General features: G+C 38.7%; 1 protein-coding gene across 2 annotated transcripts in view; it reads left to right on the top strand.

Moving 5' to 3' along the window:
• The window catches only part of pamr1 (peptidase domain containing associated with muscle regeneration 1), an 85098-nt gene that overhangs the window by 49494 nt on the left and 9942 nt on the right, over window positions 1-25662 (top strand). For both annotated transcript variants that reach the window (XM_008105936.3, XM_016992617.2), the window contains exons 7-9: window positions 17536-17706; window positions 21222-21434; window positions 23117-23183. In XM_008105936.3, the coding sequence (XP_008104143.2) occupies window positions 17536-17706; window positions 21222-21434; window positions 23117-23183 (451 nt within the window). The remainder of the gene's footprint in view (window positions 1-17535; window positions 17707-21221; window positions 21435-23116; window positions 23184-25662) is intronic.

The following is a 25662-nucleotide window of genomic DNA, read 5'->3' as shown; positions in this document are numbered from 1 at the left end:
TAATCTTGTATCCTGTCCCAGCTCACATGGGGACCAAACCCAAAATACACCACGAAATACAACAACAAGGTACATTTAAAACATATAAACATATAAAATCAAAGGCATATATAATACTATAAAAACATATAAAAACCAATAGCCTTCTTGCAGTTTCTCAAGTTCTCCTGACATGAAAAAAAAATCCAAAGATATAAACATTATAGCTGGAGTTTAACTTTAAAATGTACTTGTTCCGACTTACATATAAATTCAACTTAAGAACAAATGCACAGAACTTATCTTGTTCATAACTTGGGGACTGCCTGGAAACATTTTTTTTTAAAATCAACTTACATTTAAAATTAAACATATAGCACATCCCATTAAAATGCCATTCTGTTGCAGCCAGTTTAAAACAAAGAATTACCACAAAAAGAAATCACAGGGAGGGAATGCTAAACACAGGGGCAGTAACTGAGAAGTCTTCATGTGTGCATGTGTGATGGTGCTGGTGCTCAAAGAAATCCCCAATAGCAGTTGAACAACAGTTGGAAGGCTACATGTTCTTCATCTCTGTACTGTTCTTTGCTGATGTTGTGTACTTTCAAGTTGTTTCCAAGTTATGGCAACCCTAACATGAACCTGTCACAAAGTATTCATTGCAAGATTTGTTTAGGGAAAAGGCATTGTCAATGCCTTTCTCTGAGACTGGGAGCATATGACCTGTCTAAGGTAACTCCGTGGGTTCCCTTGGTTGAACAGGGATTTGAAAATTATATGTAATTACTTGAAATTTTAAAGTGAGGAGAAATTAAAGGAGAATTTAACAGAGTAAGATAAAATATTGTACTTTGGAATAACCCAAATGCTGTTTCCATGACATCTAGTGACATTTTCTGGCAAAGATTCTTTATAAAACACATCAATCATCTTTACAAGAAGGCAAAATGTATGTCATGGTCCCTTGAGACTAACTTTTCATACATTTCTAAAATTTAAAACTGGCATCTGATTTTATGGGTAACAACTTGCTTCATTGCTTTAGAAGTGGGAGAAGTGAGGTGGAAAGTAATTTAAAAACTGAACTAGGAGAAATATTTAAAGTTCTAAATGGGAGAGTAATCATATAAATTATGCATACTTGGAGTGCAGAGAAACTGTAATACCTGTTAAGGCCTAGATTAATAAGGCAAATGCATGTTTATACTTATCATTTTCATGACAAGTGAAGGAGCTTAATGCTGGTGTTGTAGTGCATTCAATCTGCATCAACATGATTGTTTTGTTTTCTGAGTATTGAATGTTTTCAACTTAGTATAGATGTTGAATATAGACTATATAAGTGATGTCTAAACCCAACAGATTTTATTGGGGTGGGATGAAGAAACTAGCGCATTTTTAAAATAAGGCTCTGCATTTTATTTTTGAAAATCCTTAGTCCCTTGGGCATAGCATTGTTCTGCTTCCACTCTCTTCGTTGATGGCATAAAGAAAATTTTCTTATAACGTTCTTCTTGTGGCTGACAGTAAGGAAAATGTTTTTCTCTCTTACTGTAACCCCATGTTGGCTTGCTAGCCCACTTAGTTGTTTACCGAAGCCTGGAGATCTGTCCCCATGGGCCCATGTGATCCTTTTAATATTATTCTCTTTTGAGTAATGTGACAATGAACTAAAACCAAGTATATGATTAAATGAGTCAACTCTGCAGACTATGACTCTACAGCTTCCAAAATCTTATAAACTAAACAGAATTCTTTATATATCCAAGGTCCCATCTACACTCCCATATATTGAGTTTCAAAATGCATTATATGACAGTGTAGATGAGGCTAAAGTCTAACATAAGAAATATTCCTTTACAATTTGGGAGGTGATTTGTTTAAAAGGCAGATAGAATAAGTGAAACAATGGAAAATGATGCATGTGACTGGGAATATCCTTAGACTAACATTATTTTTATTGACAGTGTGGAAGGTTCATGTTCCAGATTTGGTCCAATAGTGGAGAAGGTGCAATGATGCAGAGGGCACAAGTGCAAGTTTATAACTTAATGATTGTGTCACTGCAGAGTCCCAAATTTAGTAATGTCATGGCTTCTCCTCTATCCCCCAGATGTAAGGAACTGAGGATAAATCTCTCATTATTCTCTGAATAGCAATGGTGGTGTAACATGAGCTTTACTATATGTGCAAATGTTCCTGCTTGGAAACAGTTTTTGCCAAGAAGAAAACAATTGCTGCCAAGAAAAATAGAAAATCCAGAAAACTTTGAAAAATGTCCTTTTTGGGCCACAGTTTTCACAACATGGACATGCTGACTGGGTGTTCTAGGAATAAAAAAATGGTTTTCCAAGCTTTGAGCAAAACTGATGTATTCTGATATGTCCCTTTTGGCTCCCTTTGAGAGAGACTGAGCCTTGTTCTCAAAGTTTATTCTCTGGTTTTATTCATATTAGATTATTATTATGTGGTTCATGTGGAGCAACGATGTATGAACCAGTTAATATCCCGTCTCAGTCAGTTTTGCATTATGCATAATTCTGTTCATTCAACGCTTGCACAGTTCTGCATATTATTCAGGATTTTCATAAGCAACTTTATTTTTTTTACTTACATATTATCCTATCTCATTTCCCCCAATATTGTGACCCAAAGTGGCTTTCCACAATATGTGTGTTGTATGTGTCCTTAGCTTAAATAGAATTTTCTGTACATAATAGTTCCTAATACTCTTTGTGAGCTAAGAACCATATTGTAAATTTTTGAAAAGTTCAGAATTTTAAGGATTCCTGTATTCTAATTATCACATTATTCCAGAAAGTCTTAATTAGATCTCTTTGAGGGGGGGGGGGGATAGAAAATGCTCACACTTCTTGATGATTCCAGAAAATCTATATTCTACTACAAAATTTCATTTCCTTGGTTTCAGTGTTTTCATGACCAAATGGCGCAATCCATGTTAGAACTGAGCATGCTGAATGACTACAGAATGCTCCTTGTTGTAGTAATAGAGGGGGTGTTGTCTGTAGGGTGGTGAATCTAGTCCAATTGTAAGACTGAACCTTAAAAGAGCAATCCAAAGTGTCAAACTTATTTGGCAGATAGGGTTCAGCACTTTAAATACTTCCTGGAGGAGATAACATAGCCTAACAAAAGATTATTGGTGTCTTGGTTTTTAGGCTTATTCCTGGGGTTATTTGGGGGCACTGATTTAGAAAATTGCATTGAACAGACCACATCAATATTCTGAGAGAAGGTTTATGTAGTTACCTGAGATTCTGAATATGGCCATTCCACTGCCACTCCACTATTGATTCCGCTGTCGATAAATGTGTAGTTTCAAGTCTGTTGTTATTGTGCAGAGCTTTTCACAAGTTTGAAACTGACACTTAAAATTCTTATTTAGAAACAGTTCCTTTACTTTGCTACTTTTTTCTTGCAAGATAAAAAGAAGGACCATGTCTTAGAAAGTAAATAGGAGAGAGTACTTACTAGCATATGGGATGTGTACATATATAATCACTAATATAAAAGGGTTGTGTGAATGATGCACATGACATAATTTTATTTCTGGTGACTATTAGAACTTTGACAAAAGGTAGTCTGTGCACTAAAAAATGCAACTAAAATAATTGATTGGCTGGTTGCTTAAAGATCAGAACCTTTAAGCAACCAGCCAATCAATTATTTTAGCTGCATTTTTTAGTTGTCCAGCTGAATTTTTCTGAACATTGTTCTTGGTCCTGATGATGATGATGATGATGATGATGATACTAATACTTTATTTGCACCCGGCCTTATCTTCCCGAGGGGACTCAGGGCAGTTTCCAACAAAAGTAACAAAATGGGAAACATTCAATGCCGAAAACAGTCAATGATAAATCAAATCAAAACAGTGGATAAAACAATCTCAAAATGAATGTATAAAACTAAATAAAATAATACATAATTGAACTTAAATAAACATAATATAACCCATCACACACAATTTCCACAGGCTGAAGTAGGTGTCTAATATCTAGGTGATGATATATAAGAGAGGAGGGTGGGGGCTGTTTTTATTTCTTTAGGCAGGGAGTTCCAGAGGAGGGGAGTTTCAGAGAAGGCCCCCTCTCTCATCCTCACCAAATGTGCTTGAAATGGATGTGGGACCGAGAGGAGGTCCTCCCCTGTCGACTGCAGTGTTTGAGCAGGTTTGTATATGAAGATGCAGTTTTAAATAGTTTTTTCAAATAGCCTAAAGAAGACCTGCCACTTATTCCTTTTTTTGTGCTCAGGAATCCTGTACAAGTTTATTAAAAGTATGACTAGTTTTGAGCACTTTGCAGTTCATTTGATGCAGTTTTCAATCACAGGGCCTTCTGCCAGCACAACAAAATACTTGTATTAAATAATTTGAGTTTTTTCAATCTAGGAGAGGATTCTCCTCTACCTACACCTACAGCTTGATTGTTATTGTTGTGTTTTAAGTTGTGTTCGGAGATCAAGCTCTCTATTATAAATCCTTCCTTATACGAGTTTATGTCAGAAATTCCAAAGGGATTAAATTTTTTTCTCTCCAGTGTTGCTGAAGGACTTTGTTGGGCTATGTGATAGGAAGAGCTCTAACCAAAAGCCCACAATGGTCTTGCATTAATTTATATTTCATATGCATTTGTTGTTGTTTTTTTTTAAAATAATCTTTATTTGCAAAAATTCTTTGTGTACAGTTAAAAACTAAAGGATGTCGGGAAGGGTGGGAAAGATACAGGGAAAGAAAAAGGAGGGGGTGTCTGAGGGAAGGGGAAGAGATGGGAAGAATGGGTTGAGAGGGGGTAATAGGGGTGTAGGGTGAATACTTCCTGGTCTGCTCCGGGGTTGAAAGATTTTTTTCTCTCTTCTTCTCCTAGGAATCCTTCATTTGTTTCTTCTCTGCTTCCAGTCAGATTTTTTTTTCTTCCCAGTCAGTTCTTCTCCATATGTTACATAGTTTTCTTTACCTTTAAACTTAGGAATCTCTCTACTTTATTCCAATCTGTTTCCTTTCTTGGTCTTCCCTGTTGTTTTGCCATCAAATAGGTTAATCTGTCCATGTTCTTAATCTTTGATCGTTGGGGATTTGTTCTGTCTCCAGTACCTAGCATATACTATTCTCGCTGCTGTTGATAGATACATTAGTATCTTTTCATCATTAGATCCTGGTTGTAGTTTAGATATATTTAATAAAAATATTTCAGGTAATTTGGGGAGGTTGTTACCTAGTATTTTTTGAGTATGTTCGTGAATCATGTTCCAGTATTTCCTTGCGAATTTGCATGTCCACCACATGTGGTGATACGAACCTTCTACTTCACTGCATTTCCAACATTTTGTGCAATTGGTTTTACTTATTGAACCTAATTTTTTAGGTGTAAAGGGTTGTTTTGATGCTCCCTTTCCACATGTGCTCTAAGATGTCATATGGACCAGCCCCCTTTCTGTGCAGGCCTCCAATCTGCACAAGCCCTGCATTACCCCATAATTCAGTTGGGCAAATAAAACCTTAAAATGTTGTTTCTGATCTTGGAGGCTTCCTGGAGTAGTGTTCACAGATGATACAACTGTGATGGGGCCTATCTCTGAAGGGGATGAATCTGCTTATCAGAATGAGGTGGCTGCTCTTGTGCTTCAGAGAAATTAATCTGGTTCTTAACATCAATAAGACCAAGGACCTCATAGTGGACTATAGAAAGAACAGACCAGAAATCCAGCCCTTGATCATAAATGGCCAAGTGCTGCTGGTGACCAGTTTTAAGTGTCACTATTAAGGAGGATTTGACCTGCGGCACCCATATGGCAGCATTGGTTAAGAGGACCCAGCAGAGACTGTATTACCTGAGACTTCTAAGGAACCAACAACTGAATGAAAAACTGCTGGTGACTTTCTACTGCTGTGCTATAGAAAGTGTCCTAACCTACTATATCTGCGTGTGGTTTGGTAACTCCACAGCAGCCGATAGGACGGCGCTCCAAAAAGTCACAATTTCTGCAAAGAAAATCATTTGTTGCCCTCTTCTCTCTTTGAAAGAACTTTATATGTCCCATAGCCTTAAGAAAGCTCAGAGCATTCTTGGGGATCCATCTCACCCGGCATATTCTTTATTTTAATTATTGCCATTTGGCAGACGTTATAAGGTGGCAAAGACAAGGACAAACAGACTGAGAGATAGCTTTTATCCTAGACTTGTGGTTATGTTGACTTTGTGGTTTCACGTTGATGTGGCATTGGGGGCTGTGTGGTGGTGATTGGGGTGTGGAGGGATGGCTGTGTTACTTTGTGGTGTATGCTCGGAAAGGCATTTAATTTTGTTGTGCAATAGCACAATGACAATAAAGCTAATCTAGTCTATTCTTGCTCAAAAATATCCTCCTAGTCCACTAAAAACACCTCAACAAATGCAGAAGCTCCAAGCCTGGGGTATGATATAGTAATGTTGTCTCCCCTTACAGTATGACCATGTCAGATCAGATAGGTTTGGGTTCAAAAGACATGAAACATCCTAGTTCCCTTCATATATGTAGTGGTGGGTATGTGAACACTGTGTCACAAATACTATTAACTAATTTCAGTTTGAGCTTCAATAGAATTTGTGCTAGCCATAGTTAGTGCAAAGCATTGCTTAACTTTTCCAATGACAATAGCAGATAGTAACTGATTATGTATTGTGGATGGATGTCTTTGTATGAATTTTATATGTTGGATGCCACTTTGATTCCAATCACAGGAGAAAGAGCGGGATAGAAATGAAATAATAATAATAATAATAATAATAATAATAATAATAATAAACTGTACTGTTATTATGATATTGCTGCACAGGTAACATGAACCACAGTTAACATCAAACATTGAAATGGAGATTGGAGAAATGTAAAACAATAGAATGTGTGAGATTGAAGGTGAAGACAGAAGAGACATCTACATATCCATTGTTCATTTTTAATCACAACCATCAAGCAGCTTTTTATTTGTACCAAACCAAAGGAATAGTCAGTGTAAGTGTCAGAGGCGGTCCAAGGGTGAGGCGAATTAAGCAGTTGCCACTGGCGCACACCAACAGGGGTGCACTCGAGGCGGCCTGTGTAACCATAGTGCCGCAGCACCGCCGCCATCACCTGCCGCCATCCCCCATGCTTTTTTGTGCTTCAGAAACCTTGCGCATGCTCACAGGAGTCCCATCACCCAAAATGGCCTATGGGACTCCTGTGCACATGCGCAAGACTTCGATCACTCGCCTGGCACGTAAGGCACACAAGCCATCCGTCTGCCTTATGTGCCGGGCGAGCAAGCGAAGTCCTGAGCGTGCGTGCGCGTGCACAGGAGTCCCATCAGGCTCCTGTGTGCAGGGCTTTGATCGCTCGGGCAGACGGACCGCCCGTCTGCCTTACGTGCCAGGCAAGCGATTGAATCCTTGCACATGCTCACGAGTCCCATCGCCCAAAATGGCCGATGGGACTCCTGTGCGCATGCGCAAGGCTTCAATCGCTTGCCCGGCACATAAGGCACGCAAGCTGCCCATCCGCTTTACGTGCTGGGCAAGCGATCGAAGCCTTGCACATGCGCACGTGTCCCATCGCCCAAAATGGCCTCCGCAGCCACCTCCGCTGCCGCGGCCACCGTAGCCGCGGCCTCTGGTTTGTGGGGGGTGGGTGGGTGCCAACATTTGGAGGGGGCACCAGAATTAGGTTCACCTATTACTTAGAATTACCTCGGGCTTGTTCTGGTAAGTGTAGTAGTTAGGGTACTAGATTGGTACTAGGGAGATTTAGGTTCCTGTTCCTACTTGCATGATCTGAGACCAGTCACTTTCTCTCAGCCTGAGCAACTTTGCAGGCTTGTTGTTAGGGGGGGGGGGAAGTGAGACACATGCCAAATAGAGCTCTGTGGACAAATGGTAAGAAACAGATGTAACAATCAATAACAGTTACCATAGACTCAGTGGACAAAAAGGCAGGGTATCAAGGTACTATTGTGTTAAAAGGGATCGGTTTGAGAGCATGTACACATTAATAATGCTAGAGAGAAAAGGTACAAAAATGATAGAGCTCTTTATAATTTTCATTCTTTTCAATCTTATATGCAGATCAATTCAGTTCTGTAATCAAAATGAGTAATTATGTAAACTGGAAAGGTTGTATCCAAAGACACAGATTTCTAAGGGACTGGAACAATACTGATAAAGATCAAGTGTCTAGTTGTAAGCAACAGCCTTCAAATTGCCTCCGGATGAATACATCACAGTAGTTGACCCAGGCGTACTTTCACATGGTTACTGTCTCATTCACAGAAGCATGGAGCTGGAAAACATCAGGGTGGGTTCCACTTGGCTGGAAAGGCATGAAAAGATTTTTCATTGCTGCAAGGATTACATCAGTGCTTTATTTTGATTACTCTGGACTGGCAGAGTAACTGCAGAAGATGTTTTGCTCATGAAATGGGACAAAAACAGGGCTCTAAATCCACAGATGAAAGCATCCACAAGTCAGAGTGGATGGTTCTTGCAGAAGTTTCTATTATGTTTATGTTAAAAATGAACACGCAGACAGAAAGAATGGTTAATTCTGGAGTGTAGGAAACATACTTTGACCACGCACATTGCTTCTGTGGGAAATTCTAGTTATCAGGACAGAGTGTGTGGTTTCAAAATGTTTCTGCTCTCCTAGGAATGGAAGTGTGTGCTCACCTTAATATCTGTGATGGTGCTTGACTTTCAATCTAGAAGAGCAGGAAACATTCTGGGTTTTAGTCTGAGCTTTAAACAAGCAATCCAAAATAGGTGCTGAACCAATTACAGGCAGTCCCCAAGTTACGAACAAGATATTTTCTGTAGATTTGTTTTTAAGTTGCATTTGTTTGTAAGTCGGAATAGGTACATTTTTGGGACTGAATAGGTTTTCTTCTCTCTCCTCCCTCCCCATAAGCTTTTTAAAGGACTAGGGGTACATGACTGAAGCAACAAACAGGGTATATCTGTTAGTCTAAACCAGGGGTCCCCAAACTAAGGCCCGGGGGCCGGATGCGGCCCTCCAAGGTCATTTACCTGGCCCCCGCCCTCAGTTTTATAATATGATATTTTTATATCAGTTTTAATAATATAATATACTGTATATACATATAATATTGATAATATTATAATGTTATACAATATAATACTAATAATAATACCATATAATAATATTAATTATATGTTATATGTTACATATAATATTACAGTATAGAGCAGGGGTCCCCAAACTATGGCCCAGGGGCCGGATGCGGCCCATCAAAGCCATTTATCCGGCCCCCACAGCACAAGGGCAGAAGGGGGTTGGGCTAAATGACCCAAGGGGTCTCTTCTTCTCTTACAACCATCATCATCATCATCATCATTATTATTATTATTATTATTATTATTATTAACATTGAGGCTGGGTGGCCATCTGTCAGGGATGCTTTGCTTGTGCTTTTGGTGCACAAAGGCAGAAGGTGATTGGACTAAATGGCTCAAGGAGTCTCTTCTAACCCTCTTTATTATTATTATTATTATTATTATTATTATTATTATTATTATTATTAACATTGATTCTGGATGGCCATCTGTCAGGGGTGCTTTGTTTGTGCTTTTGGTGCACAAAAGCAGAGGGGGATTGGACTCAATGGCCCAAAGGGTCTCTTCCAACCCTCTTTTTTATTATTGTTGTTATTATTATTATTATTTATTTTTATTGCTCGGTGGCCAACTATAGTCTGGCCCTCCAACGGTCCGAAGGATCGTGAACTGGCCCCCTGTTTAAAAAGTTTGGGGACCCCTGGTCTAAACATTTCTCAGCCTCACTGTAAAAAGGCTATGTACAAAATCCTCTGCTAATCTCCAACCAAGTTCCCACCATCCCTTATTTTGGTGACACTGGATGTATCAACTAGGTAAAGGTAAAGGTTTTCCCCTGACATTAAGTCTAGTCATGTCTGACTCTGGGGGTTGCTGCTCATCTTCATTTCCAATCCAAAGAGCCGGTGTTGTCTGTAGACGTCTCCAAGGTCATGTGCATGGAGCGCCGTTACTTTCCTGCCGTAGTGGTACCTATTGATCTACTCACATTTGCATGTTTTTGAACTGCTAGGTTGGCAGAAGCTGGGGCTAACAGTGGGAGCTCACCCCACTCTCTGGATTTGAACCACCGACCTTTCGGTCAGCAAGTTCAGCAGCTCAGCGGTATAACCCACTGCACCACTGGGAGCTGACTAGATGATCAGAAATGTCACATTTCTATTGTGGAACAACTGTACTTATGTGGGTCTTTGTTTTTTTAAAAAAGATATGGGCTAATTTGAAATCTTATCACCATGCAGTAATAATTTCCAAAACTATTCATATATGTTCTGTATACGCACTTGTCCTCACTGTGAACATAAGGGATTATGCAGCTCATGTCCTACAGCATTTAGATGGACTAGGCTTCTAAGGACGGTCCTTGTAAAACTTCTTGTGCTTGGACACAGTTAAAATCTTCTACTAGTAGTGTGGGCTTGGCCAGTGCTACTCATGTTACTAGTCTGTGGACTCCCCAAGCCATCCTCTGAGAGTAGCTGGATAGTTTCTAAGAAAGAATCTATTGTAGCTGTTCACCCTCGTCAGACTGTTCAAGAAGTACTGATTAACTATAAAGTAGTATAGTATCACATAGAATAGTATACAGTAATACTGGTAACAGTATTGTTATTTTGAAATGCAAAACGTGTAGTCCAGCATTTTTTGCAATAATTTGTTGAAAAAGTCATTAATGGCCAGAAATCAAGAAAATAAGTCTTTGCTAGGGAAGATTTCCTGAAATTTTTTTCTGTTTTTTTTAAATATACCAGAAAATTCACGTTTTAACATGTATTTCAAACACTTTTCCTCTCCTCCCCTCATAAATTTGAAAATGTATTGTGAAGTGGAATTATTTTCATTAAATCTTTCATAGTGCTCAGAGAGGCCAATAGATGCTGATGTTTTATTTGTTATTACTTAGAGTGAGGTGGATCAGCTCCAATCATATTGCAATCCATATGCTATGTTTGTGCCATAATTCACTGATAAATGCCAAAGCCTGTGGCCATACTGAAGACAAAGAGTTATGATCAGCCTATGAGATATATTATGAATGAGATATGGGTGGGTGAAATTAACCTATATATTATTTAAGAGTGAATAATGGAGGAGAAAGGGAGCAAAAAAAGAAAGGTCAGGTTTATTTATGCAGGGAAGCAATGCAACAAGTGCAAAGGATAGTCAGAATCTGAAAAGGATTGATATCCAAAAGAGGACAAAGTGTCTTAAATAGGTAATTCAATTTTTCTGTAGAAGATTGAGTACAGAAACTCATTTTTTAAAAGGCAAATTATGCAAAGTTCAGGCAAGTGGTCCAGAAGTAACTGGGGGAAAGAATAAAAATCTCCTGTATGTTATTAATAGTGGAAATGTTTAATTTAAAATTTCAGATACTCTTGTCTTCATTTCTTCTAGATGGCCTCTGAGTTCTAAATATACCCACAGAACACAGGACATTTAAATATAGTTCATACAAGACAAATGCCAAAATATATCTTCGGAAAAGGGGAAAGACGATAGAAAATCTTATTACAGTGCTTAGAGACTACTCCTAAAACTTTGACACTTTTACACACACACACCCCCCCCCCTTAATTTTATCATATTAAAAACAAACAAAGTCCACATTTAACTAGAAAGCCTTGATGGCATGCCATCTTGGACAATGAAACAAGTGGTCACTCAAGGTTGGTGAGGTGGGGTGGATGAAGAAAACCTGGTTGTCATGTCAGGACAGGAATGGCAGTTTTAAAAGCATCATTGGATATACTTCTCTGAAATATAGGCTAGAAAGTCAAATTAATGGCCTGATTGGACAGATGTATTCAAATAATTTGATGGTGGGGGTTAACCGTGGACAAACTACTTCAGATGGTGGTGATCCCTCTCCTTCATTGGATGATTTTAAGTAGAAGTTGTAAGGAATGCTTTAGCCTTGGATTCTTGCATTGGCAGGAAGTCAAATTAGATGACTCTTCCAAATAGATTATCTGCAGTTTTGTGATTGTCTAGTTATGTAGGTAGTTGTGAAATGATTAAAGCTAAGTGTTACTAACAGTAGAGAAATCAGAGACAGATTTCTCTAGTCTCTGAAAGAATATTCCATCTGTGATTGTTTCTGTCGAGATGGGCACCTGAATGACTCCTCCCCTTTTCAGTCTAATACATGTCTATTTAGTGGTAAATCCCATTGAACTGTGTGGGACATATTTCCAGGTAAGTAAAAATCACAGCCCTATTCTCACACCATTGGCAGGGACCAGAGAAATGCTTCTGTTATTGCTATTATTATTATTTGATACACAACAAGACTACTACACAGCAAACAAGATCACTATGCTGACTTTTGTATTAGATCACGTGTCGGACACTTCCCAAGTGTTTAGGACTATGTGATGTATTGGCGGATAATGCATGTAGATCTGAGTAGGGTAGCCTTTTGCATCTGACACATGATAATTTTGTAAGCATCGATTGTTTTCAAGTGCTGGCCATGCTTGAGTCTCTCCGCTTCGTGTAAGCTTTTCCAGTTGCCTCTTGCCAATCCTGCTGTCGCCTGGGATTGCAACATCGACTATTAATACAATAGAATATTAGAACAACTTACTCCCTTTGTTTCAAACAAACCCCTCCCCCCTCACTTGTAACTCTTTTGGTTTCCTCATCCCATGATAGAGAATGAAGAAAGTCACAATTTTTCAGTATATATGGCTGAATTCAAAAATAATGATCTAATAATAATGTAGAATAATATAATAATTCATGCATGAATTAGTACAGGAATAATAATAATGCATGGACCTGCATAAGAAGTCATTAATGCCAAGAAAAGATAACACTTTGTCATTTCTTCATTCATTTTAATTAGGCAATCCCTCGTAGATCGAGGATGATAGTCCTCCAATTGTGGGGTCTTGGGGGTGGTCCGTAGGTGGCTGAAGAGACCTATTCTTGATCTGCATATTCTCCTGCAGTGGGGCCATCTGTTTCCAGGTGGAAGACGGTCCCGGTCAGGGTTGGCTTGACGTATTTTCCTCTTGGCGTGTTTCTCTCTTAAGCCCTCCATTCGTGCCTCTTCAAATTCTGCAGCACTGCTGGTCACAGCTGACTTCCAGTTAGAGCACTCAAGGGCCAGGGCTTCCCAGTTCTTAGTGTCTATGTCACAGTTTTTAAGGTTGGCTTTAAGCCCATCTTCAAAACTCTTTTCCTGTCCACCAACATTCCATTCTCCATTCTTGAGTTAGGAGTATAGTAGCTGCTTTGGGAGATGGTGATCGGGCATTTGGACAGCGTGGCCAGTCCAGCGGAGTAGATGGCATAGGAGCCTCACTTCAGTGCTGGTGGTCTTTGCTTCTTCCAGCATGCTGACATTTGTCCGCCTGTCTTCCCAAGAAATTTTCAGCATTTTTTGGAGGCAATGCTGATGGAATCGCTCCAGGAGTTGAATGTGATGTCTGTAGACAGTCCACGTTTCGCAGGTGTATAGGAGGGTTGGGAGGACAATGCCTTTATAAATGAGCACCTTGGTGTCTCTATGGATGTCCCGATCATCAAACACTCTCTGCTTCATTCGGAAAAATGCTGCACTCGCAGAGCTCAAGTGGTGTTTTATTTCAGTGTCAATGTTGACTTTTGTAGAGAGGTGGCTGCCAAGGTAGCGAAAATGGTCAACATTTTCTAATGTTACACCATTAAGCTTTATTTCTGGCCTTGCAGAGGGATTGGCTGGTGCCTTCTGGAAGAGCACTTTGGTTTTCTCAATGTTCAGTGAGAGGCCGAGCTTCTCGTATGCTTCTGCAAAGGTGTTTAGAGTGGCTTGTAGGTCTTATTCTGAACGTGCACAGACTATGTTGTCATCAGCTTATTGGAGTTCTATAACAGATGTTGTTGTGACCTTGGTTTTGGCTTTCAGTCTGCTGAGGTTAAATGGCACTTGTTCTTAAATGTTGTTGTTCTTGTATGTTGTTCTTGAAACTCTAGTAACTCTAGTAACTATCACCTCTGGCCTTCTGTGTTGCAACAAGTAGAGTTTTGTCTCCTGAGTTGGTGACCTCAGATAGCCTCCAATCCATTCATTTGTAAACTCTGTATTCATGCCCATTATACTTCTGCATAGGCAGCATTAAAGGCTCCTGTACAGCATGACCATCCTTTACATGTTCTTTCCATGAGCCCAAGATCAACAGAGTAAAGCTTGTGGGAAGCTAAAGAAGATGAAAAACATTCTAACCACTCTTGATTGGTTCAGTTAATACTGAGAAAATCCTTCGTGCCTTCAAGAGTATGAGTAGCCATAGAATTTGTAAAATGGTGGGAAAGGTGGGTCACGTAAACTGCTCAGGCCCAAAAAAGTTTGCCATCTTCATGACTGCCTGATGACCAGCCTTAGCCCATCTCCTTATCTTATAAGAAACCTCATCTTGCTCTTATGAATCAGTCCGTGAAATCTCCCATTTCCCCTCAGTTCCGAGCTCCACAAGACTAAGGCTCCCCTTTCGCATAATGAGACCAGTACTTGCTATTTGCTGTGTCTGACAGTCGTTTATTGAACACATCCCTTCCTTTTCAGAGGTCAGAGAAAGCCCTTGTGGTAGGGAAAGAAAGAAGAGGGCATTGAGGTTTAAATGTCAGACAGACTGTGTCCTTGCATTTTTCTTTTCTTTCTTTTATAAGAAATGATGGCACACTGGTAAATCTTTATGGCTGCGTGGAATAAGATGTCACCTGTGGAGGTCACATTTCCATTGTTGTCAGCCAAGAGTTTTATTTGAATGTGCTGTAAGTGTGACTCCTTTTGTTAGTGTATGTATGTATGTTGCACATCCAGGTCTATACAAAATGTTTCATTTCTCTCTTTCTCTGAAACTTGTCTCAGGACAGAGTGTCAAAGAATGCTGCAAAGGTGAAATAGGCAGGGGAGGATGTTGAAAGGCATTTTAAAAATATGCCTTATAAAAAGAGGCTCTCCCAGGCTAGAATTCTGTTGAATGTACTGTAGAAGCTGAGAGGGGAAAGAATCAGTCAGGTTCATCCACCTGACTGGCAACTATTTCCAAAATGAAAGGAAGCATTCCGACAAAGCACACAAGGTACTAACATTATTTCAAAACCACCTTCACAGCTCTTCCTGCTTGAAGCCAAAATGGTGTAAAAGAAAAGAAATGGACTATAGAGACATTTTGTGATATGGTGCAGGAAAAGAAATTGGCATAAAATGGATTGTAGGACAGCTTTCATTGCTCCACGTGAAGAGGAACTTGAAGCCCTTGCTTTTTTAATCAGGTTGCCTGGAAAAGCTAAGCTACCTCTTCTTCTATACTGTTGTCTGACAATATTGCTCCGCCTGCAGGTAACATGGAAATGACAGGTGCATATTTATCCCATGGAATGTTGCAATTGTGGGCCTCTTTGTTTTTTAAATATGTCTTCATGTCAACTCTGAGGCATGGTGTCCCTATCAAAGGGTTTCCTTGGGAAAAAATATTTAGAGATTTCCCATTGCAAGGAAAAAATGAGGAGTTTGGTGGCATCTTAAAGACAACAAAGGAATTGCCCCTGGTGGCGCAGTGGGTTAAACCCTTGTGCTGGCAAGACTGCTGACCTGAAGGTTGAGTTCCTGACCTGAAGGTTGCCGGTTTGAATCAGGGGAGAGCACAGATGAGCTCCCTCTGTCAGCTCCAGCTCCCCATGCAAGGACATGAAAGAAGCCTCCCACAAGGATGGTATAAATATCAAAACATCCGGGAATTCCCTGGGCAACATCCTTGCAGACGGTGAATTCTCTCACTCCAGAAGCAATTTGCAGTTTCTCAAGTTGCTCCTGACATGAAAGAAATGCTTATGTGGACTTCCTCTCATACATTGGGGCAGTTTATAGCAACAAAAACCAACATAATCAATAAAAGAAAAACTAACACAGAAGCGGGGAAAAGTCTGTCCTAGGGGTGCAAGCAGTCCCCGACCCCCTACTGTTCTGGCCCCTAATGCTCCACACCACTTAAAAACTTGGAAAAAATCCCACCACTTTGGGGGCAATAGTTCTTAAACCTGCTTCTGACTGTCACAAAAGAATATACAAATAGTGCAAAAATATTAGTGACATATTTTGGTGATTTAAAAAAAATCAAGAATGTTAGTACACTGAATAAGGCTGTATACCTGGCTCTTAGCTTTTGCAGGATTAATATTTACTCCAGTCTAGTGGGAGAAAAGTTCTCTCTAAGATGGAGCCATAGCTACCTTGTCAACTGCAAATCTTTAATTAATTGTTCTATATTTCAGCAGTGAAAGAATCCAAAGAAATGACATAAAAATTCATCACAGTGACCAATGTTTTGCACAGTAATGGATACTTAGGCTCTAGTGCCAAGGCTGAAAATGAGCTGGAACAGAAAACTATTTAGGACTATTAAAAATTGCTATTTTGTGCAGGTCCATAATTGAATTCATCACCTAGACAAGGAAAAAAGATTCCAGTCAACCATTTAACACAATCTATTTTTGGAAGAATATTGGAACATGATAAAATTAAACCATGGTTCCAAAAATAAGAAAAACGAAGCACAAAAACACAGGAAGGAAGTCAGCAGGTGCTTAGAGACCTTAGAAGAGGTAGGAAGAAAGAACTTTTGCAGTACTGTGATGAATAAAGTACACCCTGGAAACTTACTTCCTTTTAGACAATATACCTGCATTTTTCATAGAATGACCCAAATAGTGATTCTTCATATACGTGTTTCTGATCTATATGTGTGGGTGTAGGTAGTGTTTGCAGACTTTGTGAATTGTCATATGTAGAAAAATAGAGATATATTTAGCTTCAGATATTAGGATTAAAAAACTTGCAATATGTGAGTGACGGAGTAATTTCTGATCTGTTTTTCAGTAAGAATTTGCTTAGAATTAAAATATGAATTACAGTATTCTGCCCCCCCCCCCCCCTTTCCGGGCATCTATGGGTTTGCTTTCCATGGTTTCAGTTACCCGTGGTCAGTCTTGGTCCAAAATATTACTGGTATAGGGATCAGCACTATCTGCATTTCAGGCATCCACATGGAGCCTTGTAACACTCCCTTTACAGGTAAGGGGAGTTACTGTATGGGAAATTAAAGGACTGAGTACTTCTGAGTCCTTATTGGAGATAGAGCAGTATATAAATAAAGTTTTGTCTGTAATACGGCTTTCAAGCAGGTGACTAATCCAATCAATTAAGAACTCATATTTAAAATGAAAAGGGAATCCACATGTGGTCACCAAAAGTTAAACTATTTTGAAAAAGCAAGCAAGAAAAAATTGTGTTAATAAAAAAGTAAATTGAATAAGGAATTGATGAAAAAATATTTTATTTCATTGTCTCTTGTAACTCTTCTTTCTTAGTATTTTATTACGTTCTAAGTAGAAAAGCAACCTAAACAGTCCTGTTTTTGTAATAAAGTGGATTTCTTTGAAATATCTGAACTGTCAGTGGTGATGTGTAGGACTCCAGGTGCTCCTGCTCATGGTTTTGTGGAAGGAGATGACTTTAAATACGGGGCCCACGTTTACTTCAAATGCAGTGCAGGCTACACCTTAAAAGGCAGCCGGGTTGCCTACTGTCAGCTGAATGGGAGCTGGTCAACACACCATCCTGGATGTGGTAAGAATGTTTTATGTTTCTTCTTGTTTCACTACCTTTATGTTTTCCTCAATGAAGTTAGTGGGGGCAACAAATCACACAGAAAGCATCTTTCGTTTAGTGGTTTGCCCCTTGTTTTGTTGTTTTATCTGTTTTAAGATGTTTTAGAAGTGGTGAGGAATCATCTCAAGAGAAGCTTCTCTTGCTTTTCCATTTGCCTTGCTTCTGTTTCCATCTCCTCCTTGAAGCACCTCCTACTTGCCCGAAACAAAAAGAAATCACTTCATTTTTAAAATATATTTATATATTGGGTTTTCTATCCCACCTTTTCCCAAAATGGGAGTCAAAAGATTTACAACAATTTTTAAAAAGATAGGATGTTCCCCTGACATCAAGTCTAGTTGTGTCCAACTCTGGAGGTTGGTGTTCATCTGCATTTCTAAGCCGAATTGCCGGCGTTGACCGTAGACACCTCCAAGGCCATGTGGCCAGCAAGACTGCATGAAGCACTGTTAAAAAGTTAGCTGAAACACAGTTACAAAACTTAAGAATGAATTAAATATCACAAATCATTAAACATTAAATGATTACATGGCAGCAGAATACACTGTAAATGTCAGGAAAGGATAGTTTCAAACAGCACACCACTTACACACATACACTACAATTCCATAATTAAAATTCCCACTGCTAAAGACTATGTTCATTTCTATATCTTTGGGCTGCTGTTTTTATTTGCTTTTTCCCTGACCAGTGAGGAGCGAACACTAGTTGCCTTTGCCAAATGGAAGCAGTCTGTTTATTTTTATTTTTTTGGCAAGGAACAACAAGGATAAGAGGATGTCAGCTGTGTGAAGGTTTTTCCCTGGTTAAAAAAAAAATGTAGGCTATACCTTGAAGTGAACTGGGAGATTCTTCATCGTGGGAATCTCCAGTACTTTTTACAACTAGAGTCCAGCCCTGTCACCAAGAGACTTCTATATCTGAGGTTAAGAAATAAACCATTCTGTAGTTCACATTGGTTTGCAGATGTTCAGTTCACAATTGGTTATTTTGCACTTAGAAGTCAAACTTCTTGTGTATCTGTTTTTATGATTATTTTTCCTATCTGTATTGGAGTGATGCTTTTTTGAATACTGAGGTCCAAGTCAGACATGTTTTGCAAGCCATTTTGAGTAATCTTTCTATATTTGCCTTAAGTTTTCTGATGGAAAAATGCAAATTGAGACAGTGGTTTATAATTGCAATGGAGGTGATGCTCTGGGAGCAATTCCAAAGGGACTGATGAACTGTTTGAATGAAATAACCATAGATAGGATCAAGGTAGCAAAGTTTTTTTAAAAACGGCATTATTTGGAATATACCACATATATATCCAAGGGTGCTTTGCTGATTCATATATTTTAATAGATTCCAAATTGCTGATGGTCCAAAACCCTGTCTGTTGCTGGTAAACTGTGAAACTGAGATAATAAAAACTACAATTTTCTGCTTTTATTCGCAAGTGACAAAATAATGTCATAAAACAAGACAAAAACAAATTAAGATAATATCAACATTGAAAAGAATGGAAGTACAAACAACTCTCCCATCCACCCACCTATCACTTCCTGTTTGTCCCCCTCTATATATCATACTACTCCTTCTCTACCCTCTTTTCCCTCAATCCTCCCCCCACCCTACCCTCTCTTTTTAACCTACCCGTACTTTCCCCACCTTCCCCTAGTATCCTTTTATTTTATCACTTTGTAAACTACCAATAAAAATATTTTTTTAATAATGTTACTTGGTACTACTCTTCAGGATCCAACAGAATATGTCTTTTCTTGGAATTTTCTTGGTTCCAGTAATCCTATCGGATGCTTCCACCACAGGTTACCATAGAGCTATGTTGGAGGATGTAGGAAATTACTAAAGAGGCTACCACTCTGGGAATATTTTTGGCCCTTCAGCACAACTCTATGGCAATTTCCAGCAGATGTCATTTATTTCAATACAGTTTGTTATTATCCACTTTCTTGTTCTCATGGTAATTTCATAAACACATCCCCACAGATACAGGGATCATACTGACTAGTGTGTTACTAACATGTTACATTTTCAGTGGGTTTGATTACTTAAAAGTAAAAAAGTAGCAAAATTGACAAAACCTTTCAACAATTGAGCACCCTCTAAAAACAGTGTTTTGGTGTAATTCATAAATATTATTCTGAATGCACACTCACCCACTCAAAAACAAAAAATTTGTGCGAAAAAATAAAGACTCCACAATGGCCAGTCAACAATCAGAGAAGATTCCAGGTTTAGCAAACCCCCTCTCCAAGCTTCACGTCTCTTAGAGTTCAGACCTCCAGATTTGAACAACAAGTAAAGTTCTGGTCTCTTCTAGTTATCATTTTCAACTAATTTGGGCTGCTTTTTAGATTTCTGGGTCAATATGGTCCTAGCAAGACCTGGGGAAGTGGGCTTACTGACCCCAACATCTGTTACAGTTGCCTTTCTGTAATGTAAATTAATTGCTGGTAACTGTTGAGGTGTTTTTATATTCTCTCAATTGTCCAGCATTTTTTTCTGCTTCAAAAAGCTATGTAACATTGAGCTGTCAGGGAAGCAGAGCTTGTATGGATCCAAAGCACTTAAGAGTTTCACTCATGGGAAGCATCCATTAATTGATGCAGAGGAAGTTGTTGCTATTGATTGTACTTGACACCCCACAACTACTCATATATCTTCTTCAGAAAATTGAAGGAGCCATCGTTACATGAGAAGTAGCAAATGAGGAAAGAATAAGGAAAAGCAGAAATCATTGTGTTAGTTGGTGCTTGCACGACTTGCTTCATCTGTGAGACCATCTGGGTCAGAATGCCTTTGCATTCAGTGACGGAAAGTGGCTTCCAGGACTGTGGACAAATGAATTCATTATGGATTTTATCTATGTTTCAAAGGGGCTTTTCATTTTGGGAATAGACACCTGTACTTTGGGTAATATCTTTATTGCCTCATTGGCTTGAAGACACTCTTTGCCATTGTTTCATTGACACAAAGACTTCTTCCATGAATAGTTGAGCACTTTGTGATGTAAGCTATTATAAAGATTTCATTACAGATTTCAATGGTTTCCCCCTTTCTTTTCTGCATTGGCTTCAGCATCTTTGGTGAAAGTGAACACTAATAACGCTTATCAGTAAAATGAAAATTTTCATTCAAATCATATGTTTTCTTGGGCTAGACTAGAAAAAATATCATCTCTATATTTAAACAATTAGATATTTTGATTCATAAATGCATTTCTCAAAATAATTTTGTTTTACTTGTTGAAGAAATAATTTTATTTGTGTAGCTTTAAGTGCTCAAAGTTGGGATATTTACTTCTTTAATTGCTGTAAAACTTTTTCATTATGTTTGGTACTGTTCCGGGAATGTATAGTCATATGACCTGCTAATCAAGTTAGCGTCTTATTATTTGATATAATAGTAGAAATAGGAGAAAAATAGTAAAAATAGTAGAAAAAATAACCTGCCTCTTCTCCCATTAGCCATTGAAGACAGAAACTGTTCAGATCCTGGTGCTCCACTCAATGGGTACAGGAAAATGATGGAAGATAGTGCGCTTCTGAATGGTCACAATGCAAGAATTGGAACAGTCATCAACTTCTTTTGCAATAATTCCTATATTCTTAGTGGCAGTGAGCAAAGGACCTGCCAAGAGAATGGAGAATGGTCAGGGAAACAGCCAATCTGCATAAAAGGTAATTTCAGTGCTCTCTCTTTTCACAACCTGTAATAGCTTGTTTAATAGGCACACAAGCTCTTTTCTAACAAACTAACATCAACATAAATACAGGCAGTCCCCATGTTAAAAACATCCTACTCATATGTGTTGTCAAAGGTTTTCATGGCCGGACTCACTGGGTTGCTATGAGTTTTCCAGGCTGTATGACCATGTTCCAGAAGCATTCTCTCCTGACATTTTGCCCACATCTATGGCAGGCATCCTCAGAGATTGTGAGGTTTGTTGGACCTCACAACATCTGAGGATAACTATGAATCATTTGAAACTATCCTACTCATAGTTTCAAATGACTCATAGTTAAGAACGAGGGTGAGACTAGAGGAAGTGAGAGAAATCTACTCCAAGGAAGGGAAAGATGTCTCAATTGAAGCTTTTTCACCAATCCTTGTTTCCACAACAAGCCAAATTTTTCAAAATCTTATCACAGGGACAGAGAAGTGACATCTTTTGAACAGCAGCAAAGACAACAAAACAAACACCCCAGGGCTGTTAACCATTCCTATGCTATCCAAAGTTAATTTTTTGCTGGAGTTACACTAAAAAAATACCTGTTTTGACTTGCATACGAATTCAACTTGAAAACAAACCTAGAAAAACCTATATTGTTTAAAACTTGGGGACTGCCTGTCAAATAGAGGTAGAAAGATTTGCCATTCTTTATCTGTGAAAAAGTATCAGTTATCATTACAGTAGTTAACATATTTGTAGATTTTACAGCCAGTAGAGATCCAGAATAAAATGCCTAAATCTAATTTTTGCAAGGCATTTATGCTTGGACTTGAAAGAACACGTTTTATTGTTTTGTGTGATAATTCATTTAGGATAGCAGTCTGTGATTTTTTTTGACTTGGTAGGGCTATATTACTTGCTGTTCAATCTTCACCATCATCTGAGTATTTGTTGTATTCCATGTCTTATGGCATCAGCTCTTGGGCTTATAAAGTTTCCCCTGATTCCCTTCAGTCTTACCCTGTCATCCTGCTAGGTCTCTGTCACTCCTATACATACTTACTCAGACATAAAGTCTGAACCTAGTGAATAGTACCCCTCTGGAATAGATTCGCTGTATCAATTGTTGTTGTTTTGCACGTTCAAATCAACTCCAGTTTAAGATGAGCCTATCATGGCAAAATTTATTCAGAGGAAATTTACCATTGTCTTCCTAAGACCTCTAAGATTTGCCCAATGAAATCCAGTAAGTTTTCCTGGCCAAAAAGGATTCAAACCCTGGTCTCTAAAAAATCCTATTCCAACACTCAAATCACTACACGATGCTAGTTCCAGTAAATGAAGTGCTGACTGGTAAATCAACATTTTTCTAAATCCTGCAGGTTGAGTGGATCTACCCTGGGATTAGCTATTGTCCAAAGACATGTTTAGATCAGTAGGTCTTACTTCCAGATTAGTGTGTTTAGTAGAGATTTACAACTTTACATCTCCAGATGTTGCTGGACTACAACTCCTATGTTCTCTCACCATAGATGTGACTAGGATTGATGGCAATTACACTTCTCCAGAATGCAGCCTAAGTGTATTGCTTAGCCCTCATTTTGAGTCATAGTTACAAGGGGTGGACAGAGATATGAATCATAATATTTGAACATGGAAAAGGATTGTGCAATACTGTATTTTTTCTAGCTTGCAGAGAGCCAAAGATCTCTGACCTGGTGAGACAGAAAGTTCTGCCAATGCAGGTTCAATCAAGGTGAGATTGCAATGCCTTAACTACAATGTTAATGAGAAATGTTGTTGCTTTTCTCTCTGTATCTTAACCTGGTTGGGCATTTTTGAGAGCTACTCTGATCTTCTGGAAATCATACTAGTGAGATGGTTGGATAGATTGGGCATAGACATTGTAACTGATAGAGTCATAGAATCATAGAATAATAGAGTTGGAAGAGACCTCACGGGCCATCCAGTCCAACCCCCCGCCAAGAAGCAGATGGTGTGAACAAGAGACAGAGGTGGATCAGACAAGCAAATATCATTTCAGTAATAATGCTCCAGGATCCCTTCATATTACACAGTTATAGTGTTGTGATTCCATTTTAACTGCCTTGATACCAGTATGGAATCTGGGATTTGCAGGGAGGTAAACAGGGGCATTTCTATAAAGGCCAGGATGCTGTAGGATCCTGGCAGCAAAAATGGCAGCTAAAAGTACTCTAATTCTGAAACTTCTGTTACAACCTGAATGAGAAATATCAAATAGATGAAAAGGAGAGAAGAGGGGTCTTAAAGCAGGGAAGTGAGGCTGAAAGCCGATCTTCTACTCCAAGGCTCCTAGTCCCTATAATATTAGTCTGATGTGTTTTTCCAGCTTTTGTACAGTTTCCTCCAAATACAAAAAGGTTGAAATCCCACCCCTTAGATACTAACAATGAGAGTTTTAAACTAATACAGTATTTTTAATCTCACACTTTCGCCCTCGGTACCACCAGTCATGAACGTTTCTGAAATTGAAACTGAATCTCTGAAGTCATTGCCATTCTAAAGCGGAGTCCAAACACAAGTGTTACAGGAGTGGCTAAATTAAGTTTGATTCCAGCATAATTCTCCATGGCTCTGTAATGAGTTTTGAGGCATATAATGTAAGTAATTGCAACATCTGACTGGAAGGAATGAGCTTTCATTCCATCTTTTTAATCTGATCCCATGGGCAAGATCATCCCTTGGTGCTTATCCCGATGTATAAACCCACAGATTCCTAGTGTACTTTCCCCTAGAGACACAGATCTTTTTCTCTCTTAATCCTGTCTTTTCACTGTGACTCAAGAGAGCATACAAATATTAGTTAAAGATAGGTCAAAATACATTGGCAAAAACATACAGAAATTAATGCAAAAATATATAATGTTCTATAGTATTACATTCTTAAAATATACATAGGCCCTCCATATTCATCTATAGGTCTATAGGTTCAACCAACCATGACTCAAAAATATTTGGAAAAAAATCCAGAACAGCAGTCCTTGATTTTGTCATATGCCAAATACTATGCAAATGTTTAGGTATATCTTGGCCTCCTGCATTTTGCAGATCCCCAGTCTCTCTCGGGCACTCATTTGAGTTGTTCAATTTATGGCAGGGATACCATCTTACTTACTGTTGTATTTAAGGGACCTTGAGCATCCCTATACTGTCAAAGAGAAGATCAGCAAAGAGGGAGCCAACCTAGCCTTGCTAGAAAGGAAAATCCAGAACCTGAGAGCAGGCACCAAGAAAGCCCTGTCCTACATCCTTAACCAGACACACTTGCAAAAGATAAAAGGACTGAGAGAAAAATTTCCCCAAAAGATCTAAAATGCTCATACGTGAGAATATGGCTCTTCAGACAGTTCTTAAGATATTTGTTTATGACATTTATATATTACTTTATAACATGAAGCTATTTGGGTAACTTAGAACAAACAAGCACATATCTTAAACAGTGTATAATAATGTTGTTATTTATTAATTGATATCCCACCTCCCCCCCCAATCGCTGCCAAATATTAAAACAAATAGAACAAAAAATAGCATAACAAGGAGCAAAATTCCCAGCAACCTTCGAATTAAAACATGCAATTTTTCTTTGTAAATATCCTTGATGTTTTATGAATTGAATAATTTTCAATGGTTGGCAGAGCTGTAAAGTTGAAGCTATAGGAAATAGCCAGGCATGTTTTTCTAGGCTCACATTTTAATTCTGGAATTTTCACTAAAGTTTTGCAAAGCCAGCAGCACATAAAGAGCATTGTAATAATCCAGAGGTAATGAAGGCACATGACACTAGAGTCAGATCTGACATCTTCAGGAATGGGCACAGTTGGCAAACTAGCTTTATCTGCTCAAATGCATTCATGGGCATTAGGCTCAGGGTTGACTCCAGAGGTATGCACTGAGCCTGAGATTTTTGGGAATATAATCCCACCCAGCAAATAAAAACAAGTATTTTTGTACAAATATTGTTGTTGAAAAAAGTTCTATTTAAAAAAAATGATTGCTGACCATTTTCTGGAACACAAATATTCTTTACTTTGTTAAGATTGCTTAATGCAGCCACTGGTGATGATATAGTAATGCCAAGATTTGGGCTTTCAGTCATCTCTTTATATTTGTGGGATAGACTTTTTCAGATTTGATTATTTGTGGGTTGAGTTAAAATTTTCTCTCTAGGAATCTCTAGTCTTAGAGAGAAAATA

Source organism: Anolis carolinensis, chromosome 1, assembly GCF_035594765.1.
Source record: "Anolis carolinensis isolate JA03-04 chromosome 1, rAnoCar3.1.pri, whole genome shotgun sequence".
Taxonomy (NCBI): domain Eukaryota; kingdom Metazoa; phylum Chordata; class Lepidosauria; order Squamata; family Dactyloidae; genus Anolis; species Anolis carolinensis.
Note: the sequence above shows the minus strand (reverse complement) of the source record. Positions and strands in the feature narration are given on the sequence as shown.